The sequence below is a fragment of the Raphanus sativus genome, chromosome 3, assembly GCF_000801105.2.
Source record: "Raphanus sativus cultivar WK10039 chromosome 3, ASM80110v3, whole genome shotgun sequence".
In the NCBI taxonomy this organism is placed as follows: domain Eukaryota; kingdom Viridiplantae; phylum Streptophyta; class Magnoliopsida; order Brassicales; family Brassicaceae; genus Raphanus; species Raphanus sativus.
Window position 1 is genome coordinate 26,648,014 of NC_079513.1, and position 25,512 is coordinate 26,673,525.

Sequence of the window (25,512 nt, forward strand, 5' to 3'; positions counted from 1 at the left end):
TTGTAGTGATTTTACCCATATGTTTCTAGTATAAGTTGGCTGTTTGATCTTTCGCTCAGAACCCTAGTACCACTGACGAGTTGCGCCGCGAACATTTTATATATCTTTCATCTGCTCTCGCAGGAAGAAGCTGTTAGTGGCAGTTTCAATCGGAGAAGATGAAGGTAAACTAGCTGATCTTCTCCTTTCTTATGAATTCTCTTTCGATTTTCCTGCTGAGAAATATGATTTTGATTTCGTTTTTGCTCACTCGATTTGGTTTTGTTTCTGTTTCGCAGTTCAACGTCGCGAATCCTACCACTGGTTGCCAGAAGAAGCTCGAGATCGACGATGACCAAAAGCTGTAAGATCTTCTAATCCTATCACATCGTCTTCTATACAGATTTTTGAAACGTTATAGATTTACGATTAGCTCTTCTGTTGCATACATTTTTCTATTAAGTAAAATGTGGAACGTATCCTGTGAAGTTGTTTAAATTTTTCGGACCGAACCTAGCAACTTGTGACAGTTACTGTTTTACCCAGGGAGGAACTATAACTGCTGTAATATTGAAATCGGATGTTTGTGTTAATCTTTCATAATTACTAATCCGTCCTGAATCGTTTGTAACGTTACATGAGTGATATACTAGTAGAGACAAAGCTTTGGTTTTGGATAAAATGATTTAATTTTGATTTTCGGTTGTTATGTTGCAGCCGTGCTTTTTACGACAAGAGGCTCTCGCAGGAAGTTAGCGGAGATGCTTTGGGCGAGGTGAAAATTTCTACTAATGGTTTTACATTGTATTTATTTGTCGTCTGTCGGAGTTGTTATTGAGATTGTTTGTTTGCTCTCTATATTTGCAGGAATTCAAGGGGTACGTCTTCAAGATCATGGGAGGTTGCGACAAGCAAGGTTTCCCAATGAAACAGGGAGTTCTCACCCCTGGTCGTGTCCGCCTTTTGCTTCATCGAGGTACTTGACTGCTCCTTGTCAGTTTCTTTTTGTCTTTCACTCCCTCACTTCTTTGGATTGATGTAATCTTGCTTTGTGTGAGTAGGCACTCCTTGTTTCAGAGGACACGGAAGGAGGACTGGAGAGAGGAGAAGAAAGTCTGTCCGTGGTTGCATTGTCAGCCAGGACCTTTCTGTGCTTAACTTGGTCATTGTCAAGAAGGGCGAGAAGGATCTCCCCGGGCTTACCGACACCGAGAAGCCAAGGATGAGGGGACCTAAGAGAGCTTCTAAGATCCGCAAGTTGTTCAACCTCACTAAGGATGATGATGTCAGGAAGTACGTCAACACTTACCGCCGCAAATTCACTAACAAGAAAGGTAAGAGAGAATCAAAAACCACCGTCTTGAGGTTTAAATTTAATTATCTCTTAAGACTTATTTCTTCTTTCTTTTTTCTCTTGGGGTTGTAACAGGTAAGGAAGTGAGCAAAGCCCCCAAGATCCAGAGGCTTGTGACTCCTTTAACACTTCAGAGGAAGAGAGCTAGAATTGCCGACAAGAAGAAGAGAATCGCCAAGGCTAACTCTGATGCTGCTGAGTACCAGAAGCTTCTTGCCTCCAGGCTCAAGGAGCAGCGTGATCGCCGTAGTGAAAGTTTGGCCAAGAAGAGGTCTAGGCTCTCTTCCGCTGCCGCTAAGCCCGTTGCTACTTAAAACCATTCCAATCATCAAAAGACTTCGTTCTCTCTCTTAGTCTGTTTCTGCGTCGTATTTGGACATGTAAACTCCGTTTTGAACGTCTTTTTTTTTTGGTTTCTGCTTTGTCTTAGCTCTTAAACCTTTCTATTATATTGAAGTTTTTGAACTTGTTTGCTCTTTGTGATCTAATTTCATAACCAATCCTAGAATAAGAACAGCTAAACAATCCCGACCAAAGTCAATCTCGAACTGGATTAATTTATATTAAAAACTCTAATCAGTCAAGCTACGAGGACCGAAACGTAATTAAGGAAAACATACAAACTCTTCGTTTTAGAGTATAACCTTATTTGGTCAGGCCTATTTTTTTTTTGTCAATGGTCAGGCCTATTAGTTACGGTTCCTGAGGCCCATATAGTGACGAGGTCGTTTCAAAAGCGCTTTGAATCACTTGAACAAATCGTTGTTGACTTGAAGGAGATGGAAGAAGAGGTTGATGCTCTACGCGAGATGCAAGCAAAGGTCGAAAAAGATATGAGAGCTGCTTTGAGAAAAGAACTGCTTTAATCTCTTGTGGTTATATCTTTTGGTTTCTACAAAATTTAATGTTGTTAAATGTGATTATCATTCTGGTCTGTTTAGTTTGTTGGATATTCATACATTAAAGTTTGCTGAGTGTTTGCTTTTTTCATGAGTGCTTTGCAGCTTTAGTATCATTGTTTGAAGCTGTGTGTGTCCTGTCGTAACCTGACAATTTTGCTTCTTTGAGAAAGGATGCTTAGTTTCAGTTTGGAATCACTAGACAAAGTTTTGTGTTTTTTTTTTGTCACGAAAGACAAAGTTTTGTGTTTAATCTCTTGAGGTTATAGATAAAATTACTAGCAAGGATGGTTTCTCCAAAATTTAATGTTGTTAATTATGATTATCATTTTTGGTCTTGTTAGTTTATTGGATGTTTACACATTAAGTGTGCTGAGTGTTGTTGCTCTCTTTTAGGAGTGCTTTGCAGAGCTAGTATTATGGTTTGACGATGTGTCCTATGTACTGGCAGGGTTGTTCTCATTGCTGAAGCACTTAGTAGCTCTGCGTTGTCAACTAGGTTTTGTGGGGTTTTAGATAATTTTCTTTTTGCTATGTTGGAAAGTTTTCTTGTGTAATTTGATAATAAAAGCTAAAAAAATCTTGAGAAAAAAAAAGAATGAAAGAAGGACCGAAAAATAAATGTTAAAGAAGAAAAATGTGGAGAAAAAGATTGAATGAGTTTGAGTACTGAATCAAGATGTTGCGGATGCTTTCTAGCCATCAAGACCCAAGCCATAATAGTAGAGCTGCAAAGCACTCCTAAAAGACAGGATACTTGGATCACATTCAGATTTGGTAGTTCTGTGAATTTTCATGAGAGGCTGCAGCTTGTTGCTGGTCTGTCATCATGTATTTTGCCTCACCTTCTTATAACATCAAGAATCTCTTACTTTTATGCTCCTTAACGCATCTTAGGGTCTCTAACGTTTGACATCGATTGTGTTAGAACACATAAGTTTATCACTCGGCTTCCCCTAGTGAAATGGTTAACTTATTGATCTGTTAAGTTTTAAGAGAACTTTGGATAAACTATCTAGTTTAGATTAAATATGGTGAAAAACTTGTGCCAAAAAAAAATATATATGGTGAAAAACAAGTTGACAAAAGAAAATGGGATAATACATTATCCATTCGGATTCGGATGTAATTCAATACTAACTTTTTCAAGGCACTAGATCTTTGCCGTAAAAGGCTCAATGAATGAATTATTCTTTAACTTAATCAGAGATCCCTGATCTGACCTCACATTATCTTTGTTTTGTTATTATTAAAACATCTACTTGCCTTTTTTATATTATTGTTAGCCAGCCGATCACATGCTTCTTCTTCATTTCTTCCATTATTTGCTATTAGCAAACCAAAAAGATATATATGATCATATGAATGGCAATTAAACAAATCAGCCTTCAGTTTGTTTGATGTTTGCTTAAAAATTAAATTGATAGTGTGTGTTATAAGATCTATAAGGTATAGAACTATAGAAGTAAAACAAAAGATTCAAACAATTATGAAAAAACCCTAATTACAACTACAAGTGACCTCCACTTCACTAGAATCATCTCTATATATATATATAAACTCGGATAAGGGTTGAGAAACATATATATATGCTAAAGACCATTGATAACAGCAGGCATATGAGTTATGAAACATGTACTGTACTTTACAATCCACAAAATGAACACACATATATGATGTGTCTACAATACATATAGATACGCAAATACATTCTCAAACAAATTTGATTTTTGAGTTCCTCCAAAACATACCTGAAAAAGAACGAAGGCTAAACAATGTTGGAAAATATGGAATCATCCAGTAGATGATCAGGCCATACAGCTGAAGCTGAAGCTCCTGACTCTTGACGAATTGAAGAGGTCATGAGATTGCTATTGACATCTTCAATAATGTATCGGTTTCTAATAAGATCATCATCACTCACAGCAGATGAAGGATCAAGAGAAGGTACCAAACTCTGATTTGAGCTGGAGGGATCCGAGAGCCAGACTGGAGATATTGGCAGGTTCTCTCTTTGAGTGAAGAATTTAAAGTGATTGTCCTCAAGATCTTGGGGGAAAACTGATGATGGTCCGGTTAGGGATGGTACGCTGTTGAAGTACTGAAGATAGGAACCATGGTCGAGATTATTGCTGGTGGTATTAGTTTCTTTGAAGGAGGCAATAGAGTTGAGGAGACTGAGAGTGTCAAGGTCATTAGGGTTAATGTTGTTATTCATGGAAGGTGGTTGAAGAAGGTATTGTAACAATTTAAGTTTTGCCATCTCGGTTTGGAGCTTCAGTATAGTTTGCTCTTGATCAGTTTGAAACTGTAGCTGCATATCAACAAAATCTCTAAGGTTAGAGGACATAGACACAAGATGAGATAAGCTGGAGAAGACATCAGGTCTTGGACGATGAGTCATTGGGTCAATTCCCATCTGAATCATCTTTTTCTTCAAATGGGTGTTCCAGAAATTCTTGATCTCGTTGTCTGTTCTCCCTGGTAAGTTGTTTGCAATCGTTGACCACCTTATAACATCATCATCATAAACAATCAGTACAAGAACCCAAAACCGTTGACTATAAAATCAAAAAGAATCAGAAGATTACTTGTTTCCAAGAACTGCATGAAGGTTCAAAATAGTCTGTTCCTCCTCCGGAGAGAATCTCCCTCGCTTGATGTCAGGTCTCAAGTAGTTAGTCCATCTTAGCCTGCAACTCTTCCCACACCTGTTAAGACCTACAGAGAGAGAGAGAGAGAGAGAGAGAGAGAGAGAGAGAGAGATAGATAGATAGAAAGAGACATACAGTCACATGATAAGCTATAAAACAACAGCAACAAGAATAAATCAGGTACCAGCACGCTTGGGAAGAGCTGTCCAGCTACTATGGCCATGTTTTTGGACATAGTTGACAAGTTTCTCATCTTCTTCAGGAGTCCAAGGACCTTTCTTGAGACCAGAGTCATCACCACAAAGAGATCTTCTCATGTTCGCTGATCTCTCTTTTATCTAATTAACAACTATCTCTGAGATTTGTTCGCTTGCCTCTCTTCACAACCATTAACTGCTTCTTATTTCTATTTATATTAAACCTAGCCCCCTTTTTTTCATGTCCATTGATCACGTGTTTATTTCCTATACGCGCTTACCAAAACAACCATGTCATTTTCACCTTTCAATTCCATATTTTTCTAATCATTATTCTAATATTCCCTACATACGCTCCTTACCAGTGTAAATTCTTCTTCTTGTCTTATCATCTAGGGAGCAGCCTTCTTCAATCAACAAACACATATCAACTGTTTCTCTTATTTTGTATTTAAGTGGGAAGCAGTTCATCAGTAGCCATCACTATGCCCTAGTATCAAATCCTGCATTTGTCAAGGAGAATAATAACACATAATTATTGCTCGGTCTTTTCACAGTTGTTTCCACACAAACAAGAAAAATACACGGATCAACTCAAGCTAGAAGGTTTTATCATCCTTTTTTTAATGAAATCTTTAAAAGTATCTTCTCCGAGTAGGCAATGATGGAGGAGAAGGACAATAAAGGGAATTTGATAGGAGGATGAAACTGGTAGTTATGTATTTTAATCATTGGAGACGAACAAAAAAAAACATATGGCAACAAAAGGGTGGCCAGAGAGACATCTCCTCTGTCACGCAAAATAGGTCTTCTCGCATCATCCATTTCCATGGCTTATTTATTTTTATATATCATATATGTATGTATTATTGTATTTTTCATATCAGTTAAAGCTATGACCAACAAACCAAACAAAATTCAAGTAATGAACCCTAAGAACTATTGTCTATGAAAATGAAAATGCTTCAAGAATATGAAACTAAAACAAGTCCATAGATATGTATTATGCGGCAAATAAAAGATGCAGAGAGGGTCTGATATGACAGTGTAATTTCATGTTTGACACATGAGAAAGTCCTGATATAGCAAAATTTAGGTGATACTTGCAGAATTTTCCAACCCTCCAGTGCTTTTTCTAAGAAGAAAACTTACTATGCAACATGGAAAGCATATCAGTATTGGTTTCGTATCATTTTGTGGAAATAAATACAATTCGTAACAAAGCAAAAGATTGTTTTCACAGAAGATGTTAAAAATGGACAGACAAATATGGAGGACATGGTAGAAGTGATAACTTACTATTGATGATGATGACCGTTAGGAAGGAGCTGGTTAGGGAAGAGGTGGGTGCAGAAAATTATCTAATTTCCACCATCTTTGAAACCTAAAAGATCTTCTCCCTCCGCCTCAGTATTGCAGCCAATGTCATATCTTGAGATCTTGTCTTTTTCTTATGTGTCTTCTATATAATGAAGATCAGAGGTTTCGTGCGTAGTTTCAAACTACAAAACCCAATATCAAGAAACAAAATCTAATTTAGAAACATAGAAAAATCTAACAATAAGAAGTTTTACCAAATGAGGGCATCAAATCTGTCAGTTTCTAGAAGGTACTTTAGTGTGTGCAGAAACTGTAAGTCAAAATGAAATATGATACTCTGAGCATATTTGGATTTGCAGTACCATATTGTCATTCAACACATTTATACCTTCACTGCGAGTATAAACATGCGAATACGTACGCAACAAATAAGCCTAGATTACCCAACAAAGATTCCTGAGCATACGTTTCCAGTTATATATAGTCCATCATGTAAGAAACTAAATTTGTAATATTTTCATGTAGAGTTACAAAGCCATATCAGAAGCCAGTTAATGAAAGCCATAAGCGAAATAATCCCAGGATCATGTATCCTAGAGTTCAGAATGGTTTAAGCTTACGATTATCATTATACATAGGCAAGAAAAAGCCTACGAATTTTCAAAAAGGGGTTTAAAAACAAGAACTCTCGCAAAAATATTAATATAATATGGAGAATGAGTGATTTGAATTGCTTGTTGAGTTAGGGTTCCTCGCAGAGTGGACCACAGTCTCGAATATATAGAGGAAGCAGGTACCGATAATACTAAAGAATTAAGGAAGGGCCTAGGTTATCGCAAAGGTATTTTTATTTATGAGATATTTGATGTCACATAAACCATTCTCCTCTTCTAATAAATAAATAAAACAACTTGGTTGTAAACGCCAGCTAAACAGCTGAATTGCTTCTTCTCCTAAGTTTCTAAACAACGCGTAGGTCTGAAATATCGGACTTTCCATGCCAGCAATGAACATACTTAGCCCTTTCCCTAGTGTATGTGAACGTGAATATACATTTCATCAACCTATGCATTTACCTGAGCTCAATTTCAACAAACTTCAAAATTCCATAAAATCTATATATGGTGCGTAATACGTACTCTTGGTATACTTATACAAGTTAGCGGAAACCAGAATGCTTGTTTTTCGGATGTAATCATCACCAGTGAGGGTTCCTGAAAGCATATATGGTCTTAAGTGTTGTTCTGTTAACTATCAACCACTAAATGTCATTTAGGTGGTTGTTTTACAGCTAAAGACAGTAAAAAACATGGAAGAAGCTAACAATGAAAGAATACGCAATCCATTAGGCTCTATGAATATATTACTTTGGATGCAACAACGACATCTATCATGTAGTGAGATATATCTACATCAACAAATAAAAACAGTTGAAGAGGAATCGTAACATAAGTAAATTAACTAAACGCAAAGAGGGAAAACACTACAGATTATGTGTATTTAATGATGAATCTTTAACAAACCAAGAAGATTAATGATGAATTTTTAATCTACCTCATAAAGCAAAGTCAGCTATGTGTTTATTGGGGATTGAGTATTCTATACATAATTCACCTTTATGATCAAATTGGTAAATGAAAATACAAAAATTAAATCTATATAGTATAGTAAACCAAACCACTCTTTATAATAGTAAATAAGCATCATCTTTGCTCCATCTACAAATACTTAAGAGTAAAAAGTGTTTTTAAGTTGAAAAAAACAAAAATGTTTAGCGTCAAAAGGATTAATAGTGGCTTTCTCAACTTGATTCCTGATTTAGTTTATCAAGTTTATAGTGCATTTGCGGTAAAAGTTTCTTATAACAATTATATTTGGATCTAGTTCATGTCTATCTTTATTATATTCACAAATCTCCACTAACATCAAGATTGGACATATTTTCTTGAACATATACCTTTTAAAAATTTTGAGCTCTACTATGAAAAAGATATGAGGTCAGTACAACTACGAATCATAAACCAAACAAACGAGATTTGTTCAGTAAACAATCTTAAAATAAGTATAAAAAGTTATATACTTATTTTAAGTGACAAAGTTAGTTATCTTTTACAAGTCATGTGATAAAGGTATATAGGATGTGTCATCTTTTTCATGAATGCTGTGCTCAAAAGTATGATGTTCCCTAGACAGTTTCTTTAATATCACCAATCAACATAGCTAAATACAGAGGGAAAACTATAAAATTTTGAAATACTTTTACTATAGTAAGTTTAAATGTGCTTGTAGCAACCACATTAATTTGCTGCATTATAGTCTGTACTGAATGAGTATACTAGTGATTAGAAGAAGAAATGGGAAGAAGAATTAATTTACAAACCTCAGAACTAAGAGATATTTAGAGAGAGTCGCCATGCCACTCTCCATGTTCTTTGAGTACATCGTTTTCCTCACCAGCAAGCAGCAAGCATCAAGCAGAAGAGAATAAGAAAATCTGGAAAAAAAAACATTGTTGCTTTTAAGAAGGTAGTCGCTAGAGCAAACAGGCAAAGTGTTTGATCTTTACACGAAAGTACGAGTTTAAAGACAAAAGACTGGGGAAGCTTTTTGCATGAAAAGTAAGTCACATGGCCTGACCCAAAAAAGTACGAAGATCTCTGCATGAATATACACGTAAGAATAGGATTCATAATAGATAATCTTGACAAAAAGCATCATAAAAAGCTGTGCAGAACTCTAAAACACATGGTTGGTAGTTCAAATCTTTAAACTAAGTTCCAATAAAGTACATAAAGCTATCTATGAGTAAACCTCACAAGTCGCCTTTAGATCTGCTCTTTGTCCTAAGCATTTTGTACTCATTTTGAACCGGTAGAACTCAACATTAAGGAAACGCTGCCCTATCCCTCAAAGCTTCAACTTTATCCCTCTCTTATTCAGAGAAACGGGAAAACACACAGGATTTCTCCCAAACTATATTAATGATACGCTGGAAAGTTGGGTCAATTTGAGATTAGAATCTGTAAAAACAGTATACTGATAGATGTAAACAGCTCAAAGATTAAAGATGCAAACCCCAAAACTTAATATAATAGTGAAAAGAAATAACAACCGATAAATTATGCAGAAAAGTCTATAATTTTGACGATTTCCCTATATAATTATATGACAGATCTTTCCGAATATCTTTGACTTAACCTTTAGAAAACTATATTGGGTAAATCATCATGGAGTAGATCTTTTATTTTTTCAACCATCTAGTAATTCCAATAACAAGACACTAGAAAATAACCATCTTTGTACATGAGTCCAGCAGACAAGTGAACCAACAGTTATTAACAAGCAGTACTACACAAAGACATGACATCAGACTATTACAACTTACCATCCTACAATTTTTGCTAGCTACTGAAAAAAGATGAGAAACCTGTATTGAACTGTAGCGACCTACCTTTGGATAGCAAACTCCTATGGCTTGAAACAGAAACCTGGAAACATATACTTATCAATGCCAACCTAGACTTAAATATGACATAATATATATCATCGAAGCTGGAGAAAGTTGTATAGTTATATGTGTTGGGCATATATATAAGTCACAAATGGCTGACAAAACTCTTGAATTAAGAAAATCAAAGAACAAATTATCACTTAAGTTTACCAGAATAGTAGGAGATGGTAGACTAACTATCCAGTACGTTGTCATCCCCACACAAGAGATGGGTGGCTTGGAAGAGGAAGACATTGATTAGCTTGAAAACTGCTGCATCAGACAGAATGTCAATATGAACCAAATCTGCAAACAAGATGTTCTATGGATGAGAGCATTGTTTATAGTCTTTTCATGGCATAGGGGACAAGCAAATGTGAAAAGAATCAAGACCTAAAACAATCAAGTTGATAAGAACATAGCACATGCTTAGGGAAACTATCCAAGTCTGCTTCCCATTATCCAAGTCAATATCTCCAGTATTAGTTCCAGAAAACCTAGAGATCGATAAATGAAATACCTTCTCATCCGTAAGAAGCATAGAGAAACGCCTTATGTTGTATAGTATAGGGTTTGTTTCCAGCGAAAGGACCAAGCATTTTCCTAAATTTCGATTTTTTTCCATAATTAGAGATATCGGTTTACCTACATACCGGCTCAGCCTGTAAACAAACAAAAAAGATCCGAAATTGCAGTCGGTGACCTCGTTCATCGAGAGATCGCGAATCCTCTCCCCGTCAGCGGCAGCAACCGCCATCTAGGGTTTCTTCGCTCGATTTCTCTTTGTCTTTCTATTTTCTCCATCCGAGGAAACCCAAATGGTTAGTTACACACAGCTAAAGTAGCGTGCCAATCACGCAAACACTGTCACAAATCTCCTCTTGTGACAGACTTTTTATGAACCCTATGGAAAAAGCCTAAATAATTTTCTCAAATTTCCCGCCATTTTTGGATTCTTCTCCAATTGTCTGTATACAAAATTTTATTTTATTCTCAAAGGTGAAAAGGGACCATATCTTATTTTATTCATAACAAATATTTTAACTTGTTTCCAAAAAGAAATATGAAATCAGATGGTGGCAGCAAATAATTTCTAAAACAAATTGTAATATTTTTTGAGCGACAAATTTGTTTGCTTGTGGATGTAGTATTATTGTAGGACACTTCTCAATTAGTGATATTGACATGTCAAAAAATATCATTGTGAAACAAGCCTTTTAGATTTTTTTTAATTTAAGTTGAAACTTAAATAATGGGAAAATTCATAAATTCAACATGAGAAGAAAATACAAACTGATGACAAGAGTTTATAGGATGAAATTTTATTTTAGTTGTTTGCTCACTAATGTAAAACTGATGGAACTACATACGCAAGGCTTGTGCTGAAAGAGGTGAGAACCCAATGGGCTGCTAGTAGGAACCAGCAATATGGATGGCATTACATCTTACACTTTGAGGACATTTGAGTTTAGTAATAAACAAAATTAATATGTGATATAGAATATCTTTTCTAACTTTGTATCTGTCTTACAATGTGGGAGACAGAGATTGACAGTGTATGCTGTAAATAAAAAACTGAGTAATCACTAACCAGAACAGAGCGAAACATTCTTCTTAAGCTTGCAAGCGTGTCATTATTACACATCTCCATATTGAACTCAAAAACATCTTAAAGAATACTAGAGACTCCAAGTAAAAATCTCTTACCTTACACCAGAGTTTATTTTACTCCATCAAGTTATGAATATTTTTTAAATCTCCATACTCTGTTGCTGTTAAAAGTATATTTTTTTTAATAAAAAATTAATCAACACGAACAGCCACCACTTTGTTGGTCCGCTTGAGACGAATGGTTCGATGACTTAAGGTTGACATCAACCATATCGCCTTGTTTCGCTGAAGAAAGTGTATCCATTCCTGGTAATGCTGCTGAAATCTTCCGGAAAAGTGGCTACAAGTTTACAAAAAAACACCCAAAGAAAACAAAAACGTTATTTTAAAGAATTTTCAAGAGCTTTAAAACAGTCATTAGGATAGATAGTTGGTTCTCTCACCTTGATGTTAAATCCTGCTTTTGCACTCGTCTCTATGAATATAACTCCAAAATCACGAGCTTTGTTATCCCCTTCCTCTATCGACACTTGCCTGTCAAAATGTCAAGTTGATAGCTAAATAAAATAAAAAAGTTTACATCCAACTTATTCATTGGATTTTGATGTCATCATCATTAAGGTTAAGTCAGGTGCCTTACCTCTTGTCAACGAGATCAGTTTTGTTACCCACCAGAACAATTATGACGTCGTTACCTCTCTCTGTACGAACATCCTCAACCCACTTCGAGGTGTTCAAGAACGACTGCCTATCTGTACATTGACAAAAGTACGAGACTTTACAAAACCATTCTTGCAAAATATGCGAGAACTACGATTTATTCAAAGAAAAGATGTCCATAACAGGTAGTGTTGATCCAGTGTAGATTGTAAAGCTGAAAAGTTGTCAAAAAGAGGTCTTACTAGCAACATCATAGACAATGACAGCAACAGAGGAATCTCTGATATAACTTGGTATCAGACTTCGAAACCTTTCCTGCCCGGCAGTATCCCTGTACCGTAATAAAATGGGAAGCCGCTTATTGAAACGCACATATCATCAAGCACCAGAGACTATAACCATAAAAAACAAATATATATATATATATATATATATATATATATCTAAAAGAATGAAAATTCACTAGTCAACAGAGATGATATACATGTTATCTAGCAGCTAGTCAGGACTTGATTATATTTGGCGCTTTTCGAAATGAACATACAACCTTAAGCATCTTAAGCAAAATTCATATATTAATTAATATGAAAGCTAAAATAAAAGCATGAATTGGCGTAAGATGATTATACCAAAGCTGGAGACGAAGAGTCCTATCCTCAAGGTACATTGTCTTTGACAAGAAATCAATCCCAATCGTTGCCTGCAATATTTTGCAAACAAACACACAATATAACATAACGAACGAATCACAATCACATACATTTTCGAATCTGATTCCACATTACGCATCACATTTTCAAAATTTTCGAATTCTGATTCCAAATCTCACACAACACAAATACATCATAACGATCGCGAATCACTCTGCGTTTCTGATTGATCTATAGAGAAACCGACCGATCAGTGGGATTCAAACAAACCTGATAGGTGGTATCGAATTTGTCGTACATGAAACGAGTGATGATGCTGGTCTTGCCGACGGATTGATCTCCCAGGAAGACGAGCTTGAACTTTGCTAATGGTGTCACCGCCGCCATTTTTTTCTCGCTCTCGAGAGATCTCTCTCTCTCTCTTCACCGTCACGATAAGAGAGAGGTATTGGCAGATCTGAGAGTTTGAGATTTTTCAGGTACAGATTTGAGAATCGAAGACGAGGTTTGAGTTTTGACGCGTTTATATTATTGGCTCTCTAGACGCAAAAAAAGTAACCGCCAACCGCGAAAGTATAACTTTTTTTTTTTTTTTGTAACTGGCTTCGCGAAAGTATAACTTATTGATAAAGAAAAAAAAATATATTTATTAAAGAAAAATTAGTCACTTTGCGATTTATCAAAGCAAAGAAATAATTTTCTTTTACTTCAAATATAAAGAAAAAAAACGTTGAAAGTTTATTCTAAATGCACACAAAGTAAGTAATTAAAATATATTTTACTAATGCACATATATAACGAGGACAATGGTGATACTTTTGAGTGTTTTTATCTCGAGTCGAAGTATCTACATAGACCCGAATAAAAAATGACTCTGGAACTGAATCGTTATGAAAATATATCCAAATATGATTGATAAGTTTATTACTGTGGAATTTGGGTACCATCTAAACCCAACTGAAATATGAAGTAGAAGATAGAAAGAATTAGTTAAATATATTATTATTTTATATATGTTAAGATAATTTAGATATTTTATAGTATTCTAAAGATTTTTGTAGTTTATTTTATTTTTTTATTTTGAATAAATTTTAGTTAGTTTAGATATTTCAACTAATTTTAATCATTTTGTAATAATTTATATATTTTGAATTTTTTTGTCAATTTTCAGGTTTAAATAATACTTTTAAACGATTTCAAATACTGAAATCTGATTTGAACTGAGCCCAAATAGAATCGAACCAAATCTAATTCGATAATTAGTAAAACTCGAATAAGACTTACGAACATAATACCAAAAATCTGAAAATCTAAATCAATCAAAGCGAAACCGAAATCGACAAATCCCATGAAACATAACTCTTATTTATTTAAGAGTTATACTTCTGTTGACATACTATGCGCATGCAGCTCACCTGAGGTATACATGATATATACTAGGTGGACGGAGTTCACAGGATTCTTGAGTATCACTTGATACATGCGCATCATTGCATCAACAACAACATCAACAGGTCCAAGGAAAGTCAAGCATAACAATCCAATTACCTAGCCGAGATTGCAAAAGATCCATGTCTATCCATCACCAAGTTCAGGTTTTAGCAGAAATGTTGTTTGGAAATGCCATGACGGCATCTCTAGAGCAATTGATATGTTTCTCAAGGTAGTAGTACAGTACCTCTCTTGTGATTTCATCACAAAACCAAGAAAAAAAAGCATTCACAGCTAATTGTTGCATCCTTGTTTCAGACTCATCATTCACAACATATGATAGAATAAGAAGACTATGCAAAGTTGCAAACTGATGAACTGTGAAAGGTTCTAAAACCATAATTATTGCAGGATGGCGAGGAATTTCTCGGTGGGGGGGACCACAAGGGTGGGAACCAAGAAGAAAAAAAGAGAAGAAATCTTTTGGTGATAATATTTTTTTTGGATTTGTTCACAGGCTCCACGATACGTGGCGGCCCACGATTGGTACATCTTAATTTTTTTTTTAATTCGAGAAAGATAAAAAAAAAAATCCAAGTCGATATTAGGGATAAACATGCTCTAAAACGACGTCGTTAGAAGCTGTATTAAACTATATTTTATGTCGTAGTAAGTGTATATCCTATGGTAAAGTAACACCTACTCATCAAATTAACTTTCGTTTTATTCTCGAGAATCTTTTCCCAAGATTCAACGAGTCAAAGCAAACTAGGGTAAATAAAAACCGAATCTTTTCTATTTTGGAAATAAAAAATAACAATTCAACGGCTGTGATTGAGTCGAGCCCACGTTATAAAGATCATCCTTTTAGTTGTTTTCTTTCAGCGTCCATTTCTCAGAAGCCGTTGTGTTCTGTCTTGCCGCCACCATCCATCCATCCATCCACCAACCATGTGTGGGATTCTTGCTGTCCTAGGCTGCGTCGATAACTCCCAAGCCACACGTTCTCGTATCATCAAACTCTCTCGCAGGTATGTTCTCAAATCCATAAAAGTCATCTCCTTTATCGTGTCTCCATTTTCGTTTCTCGATCTCCTTGGCTGTGTAATGTTGTAAACGTTAATGGGTTTTTGATTTGGAAGAGGAAAGTTTCAAACTTTATGGATAAAATGATGTGACTTTTGTTTAATGAAATGCACATGTAATCGTGAAAGATTGATTGATTGAATGAATGGTTAAGATCTGTTTGAATTTTTTTTGTGTGTAGATTGAGGCATAGAGGTCCTGATTGGAGTGGGCTCCATTGTTATGAGGATTGTTACTTGGCTCATGAGCGTTTGGCCATCATTGACCCCATTTCTGGAGACCAACCTCTCTACAGCGAAGACAAGACCGTCGTTGTCACGGTAACGTTTTGACTTCTGTCTTAATCATATTTCCTTCTCAGATGATAGCATTCATTACACAAGAAAACATGAGTCACACCACAAGGCTTTACTTTGCTTTCAGGTCAATGGAGAGATATACAACCACAAGGCATTGCGTGAAAGTGAAAGTCTGAAGTCTCACAAGTACCACACTGGGAGTGATTGTGAAGTGCTTGCCCATCTTGTAAGTTACAATTTCTTGCTTCCCTAGATAGATAAATAGATAGATGTTGTGTGTTTTCTGCATTTCTACGAAATAATTTTTGTGTGATTAGACTCTGTTTCTATCGTTAAGGCATTTGTTTGATTTATTCTTCTGCAGTACGAAGAACATGGAGAGGAGTTTATCAACATGTTGGACGGCATGTTTGCATTTGTCCTTCTTGATACTAAGGACAAAAGTTATATTGCTGTAAGGGATCCCATTGGTGTCATCCCACTCTACATTGGCTGGGGTGTCGATGGTGCGTTCACGTTTCTCTACATTTGTAATCCTTTTCATTTGATTACTGGTTAAACAAATCTTCTTTCCACAGGTTCTGTCTGGTTTGCTTCTGAGATGAAAGCACTTAGTGATGATTGTGAACAGTTTATGGCTTTTCCCCCAGGCCACATCTATTCCAGTAAACAAGGTTTGCAATCTCATATCTCTTTTACAGTAACTTCATGATGTTTCTTGGCTTACTTCCATCGCTTTGGCCACACCACAGAGTTCAAAATTTAGGTTTACCATTTCTTGTAGGTGGTCTTAGGAGGTGGTACAACCCACCATGGTTCTCTGAGCTGGTTCCTTCAACCCCTTATGATCCCTTAGTATTGCGCGATACTTTCGAGAAGGTAAATTCTGGAGCTTTATCCTCCTCAAGGTCTCAAATTTTTCATTTTCCCATTTATAGTGTTTTGTTTAGTTACTCGAGATGCTATGAAGAATGTTCCTTCTTGTGATGATCATATTGTTGACTTTGCAGGCTGTGATAAAGAGACTAATGACTGATGTGCCTTTTGGTGTCCTTCTCTCTGGAGGACTAGACTCATCCCTCGTTGCTTCAGTGGCTATACGCCATTTGGAAAAATCAGATGCTCGTCAGTGGGGTTCGAAGCTACACACGTTTTGTATTGGTTTAAAGGTCTCTTTAAAGGCTTTTACCTGACGACTCAAATGTTTTCATCAAAATTTTGTTATTTATTTAACCCTTTTTGCTTTTCTTTTGCAGGGATCTCCGGATCTTAAAGCTGGTAAAGAAGTTGCTGACTATCTAGGAACTCGCCACCACGAGTTGCACTTTACAGTTCAGGAAGGGATAGATGCCATAGAAGAAGTTATATACCATGTTGAGACCTATGACGTGACTACTATAAGAGCAAGCACTCCCATGTTTCTCATGTCGAGAAAAATCAAATCGCTTGGTGTGAAGATGGTTCTCTCTGGTGAAGGCTCTGATGAGATCTTTGGAGGGTATTTGTACTTTCATAAAGCACCTAACAAGAAAGAATTACATGAGGAAACATGCCGTAAGGTAACGCCTTTAGAGTTACTACTCTGCCTTTGCTGTAAATTTCTGAACGTTGTTTTGTGTGCTGCTGCAGATCAAAGCTCTTTATCAATATGATTGCTTGAGGGCTAACAAATCAACTTCTGCATGGGGTGTTGAGGCTCGTGTACCTTTCCTCGACAAAGAGTTCTTAGATGTAGCAATGAGCATTGATCCAGAGTGGAAAATGGTATGTGGTATCTTTCTTTCTCATCGTTTCCTTTTGATTCCTCAGTATATAACACTGTATTTGATAAAATATTTGGTCTAAACTACATTGCAGATCAGGCCTGATTTGGGAAGGATCGAGAAATGGGTGTTGCGCAATGCCTTTGATGATGAGAAGAACCCTTATCTACCAAAGGTTCTCTTACCAAAACTTTGTGCTTCCTGCAATTTGGTGACAGTATGTAGCTTTGCTTACAAGTTCTCTCATCTCTTTTTGTTTTTTCTTGGGTGAAAATGCAGCACATTCTGTACAGGCAGAAAGAACAGTTCAGTGATGGAGTTGGGTACAGCTGGATTGATGGTCTGAAAGATCATGCCAACAAACATGTAAATAAGATATCTCTTTTAATCATATGAAGAAGAGTCTTAAGTCACAGCACAGTAATCTGGTTCTTTCATTTGTCTCTTTGGTTAGGTCTCCGACGCAATGCTGACGAACGCAAACTTTGTCTTCCCTGATAACACACCTTTGACAAAGGAAGCTTATTACTACAGAGCCATCTTTGAAAAGTTCTTCCCTAAGGTTGTTATCATTCTTTTCTTTGTATGAATAGTTTAGATCTCTGCTCTGATATGTTTTTTCTTTGTTTGGAATATATATGAGCAGAGCGCTGCTAGAGCTACTGTACCAGGAGGTCCAAGTGTAGCATGTAGCACAGCAAAAGCTGTGGAGTGGGACGCAGCTTGGAAAGGGAACCTTGACCCGTCGGGTCGTGCAGCTCTTGGAGTTCATGTTGCAGCTTACGAAGGAGATAAGGCTGAAGATACTCGTCCTGAGAAGCTACAGAAGCTGGCAGAGAAGACTGCAGAAGCCATTGTTTGAGGATAAACAAGACAATGCTATGCACATTTCTCTCTCTTTTGCTATGCGCATTTCTCTCTTTTTTCTCAAAAAGACAATACTTCTCTTCTTTCGTAGGATGAATAAGTACAATAAGTTTGTCTCTTTTAACTGAATTGAGTTAGGAGTTTCTGAGGATGTACCTAAGTTGCTGGTGATTGTGAACGTTGCTTTTCTTCTCTGTTTGATGAATTGTTCAACTGTGTTCAATCTAGATTTGTTTCATTCAGTTTTGACTCTTGAGTATTTTAGTTTTGGCTTATGGGAGTTACAAACAATTTGAGTTGATCAAACTAATTTTTGGTTGAGTTCTTCTCAATGTTCTTTGTTTGAGTTTGCAAGTGATATAAACTTAATGTACCATACAACTATCAAAAGGACTCTGTGGCCCAATGGATAAGGCGCTGGTCTACGAAACCAGAGATTCTGGGTTCGATCCCCAGCAGAGTCGTATTGTTTTTTCATTTTAGCACACCATCAGCCTCTGTATAATATTACATTTGTACAGCCAAAGCCAGCAGAGTCGTATTCTTTTTTTCATTTTAGCACACCATCAGCCTCTGTATAATATTACATTTGTACAGCCAAAGCCACCAGGCAGTGCCACCAGGCAGTGACTTGTCTTATCAACTGCTTTTAAAGTACTTTGTGTTAAACCATTGTTTCAGAGCTTCTTCACATAGCCTTCTACTTCCTCATCATCATCAAGTCACATATAACTCACAGTTTCATTTCCATACACATGTGACGTCGCTTATAGCAACTAGAGGCTGTTATATCTCGTATGCCACAAGGGTAAGAAAAACAAGCAAAAGGCAATGATAACTTAAAGATGTGATAATTCCAATTCATTATTTTCTTTTAAATGGTCAACAGCATTCGTAACAAACAACAGAAACTGGAGATAGAAATAAGACTCAAATGTGTGATAAATAACTCGTACCCACAAGGGGTAAGGAGAAAAAAGAAGAAGCAAAAGGCAATGAGAAGATGATCACTCCTCTTCTTTTCCCATAGCCATCAAGAACTCTCCTTCGCATACCAGAGTGTTCCCTACGTATGCTTTCCCTTCCATTTTGGCTATCCCAAACCGCTTCTGCAGCTTCACAAGCGTCATCCTCATCACCAGAGTGTCACCAGCAATCACAGGCTTTCTGAACCTGACTTTGTCGACTCCAGCAAAGAAGAAGTTGCTTTTAGATCCCCCCACTTCTGGATTCAGCATCACTATTCCTCCCACCTGAGCCATCGCCTGCGGGAAACAAAAAGACAAAAATAACGGATAAAACTATCTATACGAAGAAACTATATGTAGCTCTTATTAGAACACATAATGAGCCTCCTAATGATTTCAATCATGCCACATATAAAGCTATGATCCAAGGCACCCTTTGCAACAGCTTCTCTTACTCTCAAATCCAGTCCCTTTCTTAAACTGAAAGTCTGAAACTTTAAAGCAAAGCCTTCACCTTTAGTTCCCTCTTAGTTCAACTTAACCCAAAAAAACTCTCACACCTCTGTTCTGTTTACCAAGAGTCACCACTCAAAATCAACACTTAAACTAACTCCGGCTACTATATAATATATATATATATATATATATATATATATATATATATATATTACACGAATAAGCATTCTTCTACTCCCGGAAGTAAAACCAAGGACAAACTGTAATGTCAAGATCTCCAAAGATCAAGTAAAACTGTAACACAGTGAGACTCCTAATCATTTCATGGCACATAGATCTATTGCTACTAGTAAAGCAAATGTTCATATAAAGCTATGATCCAAGGTGTTACATTCTATCTTACTCTCAAATCCAGTCCCTTTCTTAAACTGAAAGTCTGAAACTTTAAAGCAAAGCCTTCACCTTTAGTTCACTCTTAATTCAACTTAAACATAAATATTCAGCCCCATTCTATTTTCCAAGAGTCACCCACTCAAAACCAACAATTCAGCTAACTACTGCTTGTATGCATAAGTAAGCATTCTATTGTCGTAAAAAAGAAAAAATATATATATATATATATATACAAACTGTAATGTCGAAGATATCCAAAGATCAAGTAGCAAAAAGAGTGAAGCTAAGAGAGAGAGAGAAGCATGCAATGAGATGAGTACCTCAACCATGAGGACACCAGGCATGATGGGCCTCTCAGGGAAATGCCCAGGAAAGAAATTGTCATTAATGGTCACATTCTTGATAGCCACCGCAGATTCCCCAGCTGTGTACTCTATCACTCTATCCACTAACAGAAACGGGAACCTAACACAACCAATCCAAAAGTCGGAACTTTTTTAAAATTAAGACAACGAAACAGAACAGTACAGCTTCAGATATATATAGAGAGAGAGAGAGAGAGAAACAGTGTGCAAGAAGAAAGATTTCACCTGTGAGGCAGAATGTCTCGTATCTGGTTAATGTCCATCACTGTCGGATAAGCCTCGTACCCTGCCAAAATTCGAGATATTGACATTTTTTCTAAAAAAGTGTTAAAATTATTCTAATCAGAATGCCACTAGAGAAAGTTCACTTACTGAGTTCAATTGGGATCTCTTTCTCTGCGGAGGAGACATTTGATTCATCGGTGGAGCAGAAGACGAGCGAGCTGGATCGGGGTTTGGGACGAAATGCGACGGAGTTCGATCTGGTGACCCGGGGACTCAACGGTGAAGACAATGATGACTGGTGGAGAGAGATACGTGCTAGATTTCGCGACGGTGCGGCGGTGAAAATGGAGTTGGGGGCAGCCATTGCCGATCGAGTGAGAGAGAGAGAGAAGAAGGAGAAGAGACGGAGATTTCGAAGGGAGCTTTGAAAGAGCTTACAACAACGGAACACAATGGTGGGTGATTTAGGATTTACTATACGGGCCTGTAATGGGCTTTCATACAAATACTAAGCCCACTTAATATATTCACCTACTCTTCTTCTTCTTCTTCTTCTTCTTCTTCTTCTTTTTTCTTGGGCTTTTTCGTATTTTCAAAACTATTTATATTTGTGTATTTTGAAGGTGATTAGTATGATGGTATTTTTAATCCATAAAAATATAGTTGCAATATTAGCGTTGATCTTACATGAACTACCAGACTGATATTATCTTGTCTGGTTCTAGATGAGTTGAAAGTTGTACAACAAATTAAACAAATTTTTAGTATAAATTTTATATAGATGGATCTAAATAAAAGGATAATTGACATTTATCCAAAATATGGAAAGTGGGTGAGATGATTGGATATAAAGCGTGCCGTACATTCACCCATCGATTCGTAAACGTACTTTTCGCAATATTAATATCGTATTTTCCTCTGCCACAAAATGTATAGTGTAGCTAGCGTATACTTATATGATATATCCCCTATATGGAACGTTCCATATTAGAAAGGCTTTTTACAAAAAAAAAAATATTAGAAAGGCAAGAGCAACACAACGCATCCATAGGATGCGCGTCATGCGGTACACGTGGCTATCTCGTCGGCGAAACGCATCGTTTTCACGTTATGTTTTATTTTCGTCTCTCTTGTTTGCCCCAAAAATAAACAAAAAAACATAGCCCGAGAAAAAGTAGACACACACAAAAAAGGAAAAAAAAATAAAAGAAGAATGCTAAAGAGTATCTCTGGCCACTTGAGCCGAACCTGCGGATCAAATTAGGGCACGAAGTCCTCTCGGAGACAGAAGGGACTGAAGCCATGGGAAGAAAAAAACTAGAAATCAAACGAATTGAGAACAAAAGTAGCCGACAAGTTACCTTCTCCAAACGACGCAGTGGTCTCATTGAGAAAGCTCGTCAGCTTTCTGTTCTCTGCGATGCATCCGTTGCTCTTCTCGTTGTCTCCTCCTCCGGCAAGCTCTACAGCTTCTCCTCCGGCGATAAGTATGACTTCTCTTCTTCGGTGTCTCCCTTTATTTGCCTTTTGAGCTTCTGTTTACTTTCTCTTCACTTTTCTGATAAAATAATTAAAGATATAATAAAATAATTAAAATATAATAAGATAATTAAAAGACACTTTGATTTTTCCGACAAATCACTTGTGGATTTCTCGATTATGTGCTTTTTTTTTTGTTTCTTCTATGGCCATATACATGAGATAACCAAATCTGAGGAAGAACAAGGTCGTGATGAGCTAAACCTTCTTACTTTCTTCATTTTTCTCTCTTTTTTTTTCTTCTTTTGATTTTTCTGCATGGATTTTATTTTGTTTGTAAAAATTTGCATGTCCTCCAAGATCCTTCTGAAACGTTGTGATGCATACTTGATGTTGTCTAGTGAAGTTTCAAGCCGTCTTTGATTGTTAGTTCATCAGTTGTTGGTTGTCTTTAGCTAGGGATTCCTTATGAGAATAATCGATTACTGATTTTTTTATCATAGTGATTATTTATTTGCGTTTCTGTTTTAGAGTAATTAAAATAGTTGGATCTGTCAGATTTTTGTGCAATGCAGTCCACTGCACTTCGAAGAGATCTATAAAATCGATATAGGGTTCATGATGCTGAATAGTGAATAGTAGATCAAGAGTTTTGATCTGAATGTAAGCGACATTGTGCAGCTATTGACTAAAAGATAGTTGCAGATCTTCAAAAAAATGTTATCTGTTTAACATGGATTTATGACTTCGAGATTATACAAATTGTAAATTTTCTAATTTATTCTTAATTACATTTATAAGATAGTAGTTTTGAAATTTTGTTAGGCTTAAGAAAACTCAGCCTCACATTTAGTACTTAATTACCGCACATATGCTACACTATTTATGTGATAATGTATCTATTTCTATTCTTCAATCACAATCTTTGTGTGCATATTCGATTATGATGTAAATATTTCTTATAAAGCATCAGAGGATGCTAAAAATAATTAAGAAGTGGTAATTCAAATGTGCCGCTGCTTGAACATGATTACTACAGTTTTTTCTGAAGTTTTAGCTAATCTTAGGGGCCGGGAAATTAACAGTAAAAAAAAAAATCTCTTCTGATGTTTCATAGATTCCAATTGTGTTTCCGTGGTTAACTAGTAGTTTTGTTCTTAACAATATTTTTGTTTTTTCTTCTCCAGCCTTGTCAGGATCCTTGATCGATATGGAAAACAACATGCTGATGATCTTAAAGCCTTGCAGGTAATGCAAACAATTTGATTATTTCCTCCTGCAGTTTTAAGGAGTATATAAGGCTTAGAGAGCTCCATATATATACTGATTAGAGCCAACCCATAGCTTCAACTTTCAGCTTGCGTTTTGTGGGCATTGGCTCATGCGCAGTTAACGTTGCGCATATCGTTTCTATTTTGGATCTGTAGTTATCAGATGTTTTCCTCGACATAGAAGATGTTGTTAAGAGATACTGATGCTCCCTTAACAGTAATTTTTTGGTAAACATATATAGACATGTTTAGCTAAACTTTAGCACCTTAAAACTGTGGAGATCTACATATGTAGACATGTTTAGCACCTTAAAACCGTGGAGATAGATAGAGGTATATATATCACTATTGGTCCACCTATGGGGTATATATTAGTTCGCCGAATGATCCCGTGCATGTCAAATTTCTCAAATCCGTTGTCTTCTACCCCTCTTATATCCCTTCTCCATGGACAGGATCTTCAGTCAAAATCTCTGAGCTATGGTTCACACAATGAGTTACTCGAACTTGTGGAAAGGTTAGTACTAACTGAGACTATTTATCATATCCTCCTTTCATATGAAGGTATTAGGGTTTCTTGTAAATCTGTGCATATATATGCAGCAAGCTTGTGGAATCAAACGTTGGTGTAAGCGTGGACACCCTCGTTCAGCTGGAGGGTCACCTTGAGACTGCCCTATCTCTAACTAGAGCTAGGAAGGTACGTTGACTCCATATTGTCTTCTCTTTTCTTCCTTTGTTTGTTGGAAGGAGTGTTCACTCATATTTAATTTTGTTGCAGACAGAACTAATGTTAAAGCTTGTTGATAGCCTCAAAGAAAAGGTTAGATATATGATCCTATAGCACTTTAGATTATCCTCTCTAGTGTTGAGAGCCTCAAAATATTTTTGTGTTGTGTTAGTTTCTCTAAGTTTGCTTTATGAGCTCGCAAGTCTACATCAAACTTTTTTATAATGAATATATTGTCTATCAGGGATATGCAAATGTTTTGGATACCAAAATCTGAAATTAGGTTTACAAACTTGGTTATTTATCATAAATAATTTATGAACATGTTTGTCCTTCAAATACAGGAGAAGCTGCTGGAAGAAGAGAATAAGGTTTTGGCTAGCCAGGTAACGAGAGTTACTTTCTTTATAAATATGCAAAAGCCAGTAAGCACTTTTATACTTGCACACATATATACATATATAATAGATATTGCAGTTTTGAAGTATTATTTTTGGATAGATTTGGTTTATTTATTCTATATGCCGATATTAGTCTATTTTGCTGAGAATATTAGAAAATGGAAACCATAATTTGCAAGTTTGCAAGCCAGTTTTTTCAAAAAAGAAAAAAAAAAGTTTGCAAGCCAGGGTTGCTATGTATTTTAATGGTTGGTATGAAAATAATATCAATAAGTTATATAAGCAAAAAAAAAAAGAGAGAGAAAAGTGGATATGGTGATTTCGAGTTTTGACCTGTAATTATCTTGTAGATGGAGAAGAACAATCTTGCGGGAGCCGAAGCTGATAATATGGAGATGTCACGTGCACAAATATCCGACATCAATCTTCCGGTAACTCTCCCGCTGCTTAATTAGCCACCTTTAGACGGGGCTCAGATTAAAAATCCAAAACATACAACTAAACAAATAAGCTTTGTTGTTGTCCCCCTTGAAGGGTGCACGTTGTATATCTTAATACTCCCTTGGCTGAGAGATTGTGTGTGTACTTCTATGTTAGATATAAGTAAAATAAAAAAATAAAAATATCTTTGTACCTTCGTCGAGAGAGAATTGTAGTGAGTCGTTTGCTTTTGTGCTCTTCTTCTCTTCTTTGCTTCATGGGGAAGAAGCCTGCCGCCTGATTTGCAACGGAGACGTGGCCCTCTCTCTGCCTTTTTGTATTCGTATCATTTGTATTTATCCAAAACGCATAGAGGTTGTCATGGTTTTTTTACGCGTCCGAGTCGGTCTTATTTGGCTCTATATGGCTTAGTTCTTAAAAAGGAAAATTCTTTAAAAATATACGGACCGAATTTCATTTGCTAATAATACATAAATTATTTTGAATTCTCGTTTAATACACAAACTAATTTTTGTTGCCAATT

General features: G+C 36.3%; 6 protein-coding genes and 1 non-coding gene across 7 annotated transcripts; 4 read left to right on the forward strand and 3 right to left on the reverse strand.

The window, feature by feature from the left end:
- Positions 1 to 13: 13 nt before the first annotated feature.
- LOC108844070 (40S ribosomal protein S6-1) lies at positions 14 to 1,809 on the forward strand. The gene is made up of 6 exons (XM_018617274.2): positions 14 to 164; positions 279 to 343; positions 697 to 754; positions 847 to 955; positions 1,041 to 1,313; positions 1,409 to 1,809. The coding sequence occupies exons 1-6, from the start codon at positions 159 to 161 to the stop codon at positions 1,645 to 1,647; spliced, it is 750 nt and encodes a 249-aa protein (XP_018472776.1). The 5' UTR covers positions 14 to 158; the 3' UTR covers positions 1,648 to 1,809.
- Positions 1,810 to 3,834: 2,025 nt separating this feature from the next.
- LOC108846241 (transcription factor MYB92-like) lies at positions 3,835 to 5,322 on the reverse strand. Its single transcript, XM_018619463.2, has 3 exons — positions 5,071 to 5,322; positions 4,824 to 4,953; positions 3,835 to 4,742 (listed from the first exon to the last, which is right to left on the reverse strand). The coding sequence occupies exons 1-3, from the start codon at positions 5,201 to 5,203 to the stop codon at positions 4,001 to 4,003; spliced, it is 1,005 nt and encodes a 334-aa protein (XP_018474965.2). The 5' UTR covers positions 5,204 to 5,322; the 3' UTR covers positions 3,835 to 4,000.
- A 6,169-nt stretch (positions 5,323 to 11,491) lies between these two features.
- Positions 11,492 to 13,351, reverse strand: LOC108845856 (ras-related protein RABH1e). The gene is made up of 6 exons (XM_018619047.2): positions 13,085 to 13,351; positions 12,794 to 12,864; positions 12,407 to 12,495; positions 12,145 to 12,256; positions 11,948 to 12,038; positions 11,492 to 11,844 (listed from the first exon to the last, which is right to left on the reverse strand). The coding sequence occupies exons 1-6, from the start codon at positions 13,199 to 13,201 to the stop codon at positions 11,701 to 11,703; spliced, it is 624 nt and encodes a 207-aa protein (XP_018474549.1). The 5' UTR covers positions 13,202 to 13,351; the 3' UTR covers positions 11,492 to 11,700.
- A 1,761-nt stretch (positions 13,352 to 15,112) lies between these two features.
- LOC108847196 (asparagine synthetase [glutamine-hydrolyzing] 3) lies at positions 15,113 to 18,502 on the forward strand. The gene is made up of 13 exons (XM_018620385.2): positions 15,113 to 15,276; positions 15,513 to 15,651; positions 15,755 to 15,856; positions 15,995 to 16,136; positions 16,209 to 16,304; positions 16,415 to 16,509; positions 16,641 to 16,799; positions 16,887 to 17,189; positions 17,260 to 17,394; positions 17,488 to 17,568; positions 17,673 to 17,759; positions 17,848 to 17,955; positions 18,040 to 18,502. Exons 1-13 carry the CDS (start codon positions 15,197 to 15,199, stop codon positions 18,253 to 18,255), a joined length of 1,743 nt encoding a protein of 580 aa, XP_018475887.2. The 5' UTR covers positions 15,113 to 15,196; the 3' UTR covers positions 18,256 to 18,502.
- Positions 18,503 to 18,651: 149 nt separating this feature from the next.
- On the forward strand, positions 18,652 to 18,724 carry TRNAR-ACG (transfer RNA arginine (anticodon ACG)). Its single transcript has one exon. It is a non-coding gene; the product is annotated as a tRNA-Arg (tRNA).
- Positions 18,725 to 19,106: 382 nt separating this feature from the next.
- On the reverse strand, positions 19,107 to 21,108 carry LOC108847197 (uncharacterized). The gene is made up of 4 exons (XM_018620387.2): positions 20,815 to 21,108; positions 20,668 to 20,728; positions 20,398 to 20,542; positions 19,107 to 19,525 (listed from the first exon to the last, which is right to left on the reverse strand). Exons 1-4 carry the CDS (start codon positions 21,029 to 21,031, stop codon positions 19,268 to 19,270), a joined length of 681 nt encoding a protein of 226 aa, XP_018475889.1. The 5' UTR covers positions 21,032 to 21,108; the 3' UTR covers positions 19,107 to 19,267.
- A 691-nt stretch (positions 21,109 to 21,799) lies between these two features.
- LOC108847199 (MADS-box protein FLOWERING LOCUS C) lies at positions 21,800 to 25,183 on the forward strand. Its single transcript, XM_018620389.2, has 7 exons — positions 21,800 to 22,154; positions 23,334 to 23,394; positions 23,873 to 23,934; positions 24,021 to 24,117; positions 24,199 to 24,240; positions 24,492 to 24,533; positions 24,899 to 25,183. The coding sequence occupies exons 1-7, from the start codon at positions 21,970 to 21,972 to the stop codon at positions 25,001 to 25,003; spliced, it is 594 nt and encodes a 197-aa protein (XP_018475891.1). The 5' UTR covers positions 21,800 to 21,969; the 3' UTR covers positions 25,004 to 25,183.
- Positions 25,184 to 25,512: the final 329 nt, after the last annotated feature.

What these genes read in the sequence shown, in the direction of transcription:
- LOC108844070 (XM_018617274.2), top strand. An exon ending in ATCGACGATGACCAAAAGCT is followed by an intron (nt 344 to 696) that starts GTAAGATCTTCT and finishes GTTATGTTGCAG; the next exon opens with CCGTGCTTTTTACGACAAGA. An exon ending in GCGGAGATGCTTTGGGCGAG is followed by an intron (nt 755 to 846) that starts GTGAAAATTTCT and finishes CTATATTTGCAG; the next exon opens with GAATTCAAGGGGTACGTCTT.
- LOC108846241 (XM_018619463.2), bottom strand. Translation starts at nt 5,203, where the DNA reads ATGAGAAGATCTCTTTGTGGTGATGACTCTGGTCTCAAGAAAGGTCCT. An exon ending in AGCTCTTCCCAAGCGTGCTG is followed by an intron (nt 4,954 to 5,070) that starts GTACCTGATTTA and finishes CTCTCTCTGTAG; the next exon opens with GTCTTAACAGGTGTGGGAAG. An exon ending in CATGCAGTTCTTGGAAACAA is followed by an intron (nt 4,743 to 4,823) that starts GTAATCTTCTGA and finishes TGATGTTATAAG; the next exon opens with GTGGTCAACGATTGCAAACA.
- LOC108845856 (XM_018619047.2), bottom strand. Translation starts at nt 13,201, where the DNA reads ATGGCGGCGGTGACACCATTAGCAAAGTTCAAGCTCGTCTTCCTGGGA. An exon ending in ACTCTTCGTCTCCAGCTTTG is followed by an intron (nt 12,496 to 12,793) that starts GTATAATCATCT and finishes ATTACGGTACAG; the next exon opens with GGATACTGCCGGGCAGGAAA. An exon ending in CATTGTCTATGATGTTGCTA is followed by an intron (nt 12,257 to 12,406) that starts GTAAGACCTCTT and finishes GTCAATGTACAG; the next exon opens with ATAGGCAGTCGTTCTTGAAC.
- LOC108847196 (XM_018620385.2), top strand. Translation starts at nt 15,197, where the DNA reads ATGTGTGGGATTCTTGCTGTCCTAGGCTGCGTCGATAACTCCCAAGCC. An exon ending in GTGAAGTGCTTGCCCATCTT is followed by an intron (nt 15,857 to 15,994) that starts GTAAGTTACAAT and finishes ATTCTTCTGCAG; the next exon opens with TACGAAGAACATGGAGAGGA. An exon ending in AGAACCCTTATCTACCAAAG is followed by an intron (nt 17,569 to 17,672) that starts GTTCTCTTACCA and finishes GTGAAAATGCAG; the next exon opens with CACATTCTGTACAGGCAGAA.
- LOC108847197 (XM_018620387.2), bottom strand. Translation starts at nt 21,031, where the DNA reads ATGGCTGCCCCCAACTCCATTTTCACCGCCGCACCGTCGCGAAATCTA. An exon ending in AGAGATCCCAATTGAACTCA is followed by an intron (nt 20,729 to 20,814) that starts GTAAGTGAACTT and finishes GAATTTTGGCAG; the next exon opens with GGTACGAGGCTTATCCGACA. An exon ending in CTGGTGTCCTCATGGTTGAG is followed by an intron (nt 19,526 to 20,397) that starts GTACTCATCTCA and finishes TGTTTCCCGCAG; the next exon opens with GCGATGGCTCAGGTGGGAGG.
- LOC108847199 (XM_018620389.2), top strand. Translation starts at nt 21,970, where the DNA reads ATGGGAAGAAAAAAACTAGAAATCAAACGAATTGAGAACAAAAGTAGC. An exon ending in ATGATCTTAAAGCCTTGCAG is followed by an intron (nt 23,395 to 23,872) that starts GTAATGCAAACA and finishes CTCCATGGACAG; the next exon opens with GATCTTCAGTCAAAATCTCT. An exon ending in TTACTCGAACTTGTGGAAAG is followed by an intron (nt 23,935 to 24,020) that starts GTTAGTACTAAC and finishes ATATATATGCAG; the next exon opens with CAAGCTTGTGGAATCAAACG.